The sequence below is a fragment of the Durio zibethinus genome, chromosome 1, assembly GCF_047325235.1.
Source record: "Durio zibethinus cultivar Kanyao isolate XHJ-2024 chromosome 1, ASM4732523v1, whole genome shotgun sequence".
Lineage (NCBI taxonomy): Eukaryota > Viridiplantae > Streptophyta > Magnoliopsida > Malvales > Malvaceae > Durio > Durio zibethinus.
The window spans coordinates 7470749-7475275 of NC_143162.1; the positions used below are offsets into that span (position 1 = coordinate 7470749).

General features: G+C 34.2%; 1 protein-coding gene across 1 annotated transcript; it reads right to left on the bottom strand.

The window, feature by feature from the left end:
• Positions 1 to 1147: 1147 nt before the first annotated feature.
• Positions 1148 to 3029, bottom strand: LOC111310626 (protein PSK SIMULATOR 1-like). The gene has a single exon (XM_022910087.2). It carries the CDS (start codon positions 2817 to 2819, stop codon positions 1257 to 1259), a length of 1563 nt encoding a protein of 520 aa, XP_022765822.2. The 5' UTR covers positions 2820 to 3029; the 3' UTR covers positions 1148 to 1256.
• Between the last annotated feature and the right edge of the window lie 1498 nt (positions 3030 to 4527).

Sequence of the window (4527 nt, forward strand, 5' to 3'; positions counted from 1 at the left end):
CTTTTGTATATAACAATTTGCATTTGAATTTTAATTCGAACATTGATAATCAAACTTGAAGTCGAACTTGCTTTTTATTTAGTAAATGAGCTTAATTAAGAGAGTTCGAGTAGCTTAATATCTATCTTGAATTAAACTTGAACTCAAAAATTAAAATTTTATCAAGTTCGAGCCGAGTTTCAAATAATAATTTTGAATCCAATTCAAATTTTTTATTATATCAATTCGACTCAATTACATTTTTAATTTCTTATATCCATATGGAGGTAAGCACCTACAGAGCGTCATGTTGCTAAAAATGATAGACCTGACAATTTAAAACATAATACGTGACACGATATGCAAACGATATAAACAAAAGATACGGAGATAATTCGACTTAAAATTAAAAAAAAATCATATAATAAGTTTAATAAAATAAAAAATTATATTTTATATTTTCGTGTTGATACAAATTATGATTGTGATTTTTATGTAAAATATGATACGAATATAATATTTTACATGACATGATAACATGAATTGTCAGATCTACAAAATAAATTCGTTTATTGATAAATCCATGATTTTTTTTTATTCGAGACAATTAATGATTGAATTTATCATATTGAAATTAAGAATTCAATGTTATATTAACGTACCACACACTTGTTAGCATAAGTTCATGATTTCATTCTGTCTTTTGTGTTTGATTTCATTTTGTTGGTGTTAATCTTTAGTGTATAATTTAATTATAACAATGTTACAAGGTATACGATGCTTAGTGCTTATGTGAGACACTAAACAACCAATTTATCTCCAGGTTTCATTTATTAAAAAGAATAGTAATTAATGTTTTCTGATAAGAACGTCATGTCAGTTAAATATTTCCGTCGCCTGTTTTCCTATCCTAGAAGCAAAATATTGTACCTCATCTTTTCTAAAGGAAATGGAATCCATTAACCACACAGCCACATAAAAGCCCTCCTCTTTTTATCTTTCCATGAAACGTTTAAATTCTTAGCAAAAAGCTGAAAAAACAGAAGTTTATTAGTCTTGATTACAGGTTCAATTAAGCCCCAATTATTCTTCCCCAACAATCACAGCACGAATCTGTCATTCACTTCCTCCTTTCCCCCCTTCTTCAAGAAGGGCTTGAACAAGAACATAAAAGAATCAACAAATGAAGTATTATATTAGTCTAAACCAAAAAAAGAAACAGAAAAAACCTAATCTGAAGCAAACAATCGCAGCTTACTCCAAGGTAAGTCCATACATCATGGTCGTCTACCAACGTTGGATTCATTATAGCCAACACTATCCTTCTCCCGCCGATTCTCGTACCTATATATACAACTCAATCCTACCAAAACCTCCACAATTGCAGCCTCCGTTTTCTCCAAGTCCGAGAAATGCAATGTTTGCAACAATAAAATTGTCTGCTTTGCATCTAATTTTTGTTGCTCCAAGTTCCTCTCTTGCTGCCATCTCAACGTATCATGCGCCACCGGAGCCAGCCACCCTATTATCTCCTCCAAAGCCTCTTTCCACCCTTCCGCCAAACCCTGTTGCCCTTCACATTCTTCAGCATCTTTGCACCAATGGCTTTTAAGCTTCGCTCTCAGTGTGTGTCTCAGGCTTATTGGTAACATCTCGAACATGTGCTCCCGAGCGTCGTCGGTGATGATTGTTGTTGAGTAGAAGTAGGTCTCCGCCATGATGATTAGGTTTGCGTAACGAACGGCAAGCCCTGCTGCTCCTACAGTGTTCTTTGGAGCCGATTGTATCAGCCTTTGGTTTCTTCTAGCATTTCCCTCAATGTTGTTTTTGGTGGAGATTTTATCGGTTATGGTAACAGCTGAAATTTGGAAACCTAAGGCTTTAAGATCAGGTGATAGTTCTCCGCTGTGGAAACGGGTGGGACCTCGTTTGATCCTGGAAGCATTCATGATTGGACCCGATTTCGAGGCCTGTTGCAAGTACTTCTCTTTATCCACAAGGAGGCAATAATCGGCCTCTGGATAAACCTTCAAGTGTAAAGCTTTTGGGCTCGAAATATAGAGGCGCCTGTTGGAATGTCTGTTCTTGGTGGTGCAAGGAAGGCTTGGAACAAAGGGTCCAAAAATGGTGCATATTCTGGCGTAAATGACGCAGACGATTCGAGCCATTAACCCAACGCTCTTATCAAATGTTTGGCTCCAAAGGGAAATCTGTCTGAAATGTCGCACCTGTTTTCTTTGGAAAGAGATTTTCTCGTTCAAGTAGTCAATGTTGGTCATTTCTGATGATTTTTTGGGCCAGCCGTTTCTCTTCCATTTTTGCATTTTTTTCTCTGATATTTCTAATTCGTTGAGGTCTAACAAAGAGGCGTACAGAATAGATGTCGAGCTCGTGTATTTCTCCATCTTCTCGATGATTTTTCCAACATTTCTGGAGTTAAATTCAAGGTTGCAGTCATAAAAAATTCCCTGTTTCATGTTCTGGTAAGCGATTTCAAACCTGTTAAGCTCTTCATCGATGCATTTTTTACCCAAACGTGAAATTATGGTGGCAGCCAGATTGAGATCCTCGAGCTTCTCTTTACACGCCAGGCCAAGAAGATAGCTTTCATCTGTGGAGTTCAAAAACGCAACGCCAGGGGATTTCATGGGACCGTTCCGGAGTTTGAAGAATTCATCATCAGAGAGAGACTTATACAGGGCGACAAGACGCGACATGACTTTGGTTGTCTCGAAGGCTAAGATTTGAAGCGTGGGAGAAGAATACTTTTCCTGGATGAAAATCTTGCACTTGTTGGAAACAGAGCCAGCTTTACCCACCCCTGCAGTGAGCCACGCCATGGACGCCACAATCCTGGCGTGAACCTACTCTCCTCTTCCGATCCTTTTTTTTTTTTTGGTTATTGTTGTTGGTTTTGGTACTGCCAACGTTGGAATAGTTTCAGTTAATCTGTTAACTTGTTTTGGGTTGGTAGGTAGGGTTTTAAGGATAAAATTGGAGACGAGAGAAATGGGTATTTGAGGGAGATAGTAGAGATTTAGGGACATTTCCAAGCAGCTTCATTGGGACGCGCTTGGTCTCATCGAAACGGAAATTATGATTTTTTTATTCTCGCGTGTGAAAGGAGAGAGAGAAAAAGAAAACACAATTTTCATGGTCTACGATTGAGGTTTTACTGCCACGTAAGATTTTATTCTCATTTTCATTCTAGCTTTGTGGTTTTGGGAATTTAAGGGTGGGAAAGGTTTTTCCTAGTTCAGATTGATGCGTGCTACATCGCTCTCAATACCACGAAATAGTAAAAAGTAAGAATCAAAATCCTAATAATAAACTACGGCTATTCAAAAGGAATCTTGTATAGTATAATGACCAACATTCAGTGTCACATATGGATAAAATTTTTTTTTTATTTTTAATTCCAATTACCATATTTCAATTATAAAACATAACTTCATCATAAACAAATAAAAAATATTGATAAGAGGAATGGATATCTACGGAGAGGTCTTAGTTTTATTTTTTGGCGATAATTCAACCACTGGCACGCCAATTCAGTCTTCTTTACTATATACCGAGAGATAAAAATGGGAAAAAAAAAAAAAAAAACTAAGACTGCATTTGCCTCTTATGTGTTTGGAACAGGTACGGCGAGCTGTGGATAGACTTTTGTGAAATACAGTGTGGGAATGCTAAAACAGTGTTTTTTTTTATGCTTTTTTTTTCCCTTTAATTTCACAATCTTCGAACCCCGATTTCTAACTAGAGTTTATTTAGGTGGATGATAAAATTAATTTTGATAAAATTTAAATTATAATAAAAATATAATTAATTATTATAATAATAAAATTAAATTTAATGATGATACATGTGTTTGAATAAAAAATAATAGTAATAATAAAATAAATTATAATAAAAATAATAAATAATTATTGCAGACATTATTAAAATAAAAATTATATATAAAAATTTTAACTGAATGTTTATAAAATTAATAAATACTTATTAAATTATTTTAAATAATAATTTTGTTAATAAATTATTAAAAATTAATAAAAATAAAAAATTTATTTATTAATGTTTTATTAATAAAAATCAAAATGAATTAAAAAAAGAATTAAGACAATTTTTTGAATTAACATTAAATTTTAAGAGTAAAAATTAAAAAAACAAAAAAATTACGATGCCATTGACTATCGGACGGTAACCAATCGCCAACAAACTCACCGTACCAAAAATTCATTTGGATCTTAAACAATCACTAAACACGAAATTTAATTACAATTGCACGAATGAATACAAAGGAAGCCTTGTTGAAATCCAAGTCTTGTTTTTTCCTTGTTTTGTTTCCCCCGTCTGCTCAACTTTTATTTGAACGCCAAGAATTTTGGGGTATTGGATTGAATCAGTCAAAACTACCAAGTCTCTCTAGAGTCCGTGTTTCTTCGTCACTACCCACTGAAAAAACCTTTTTCTCGTCGACCTCTGTAGCAAAAACAAGTTGCATTGTGTACGGACATTTATTTTCTGTTCTTGAATTTGACTCATTAC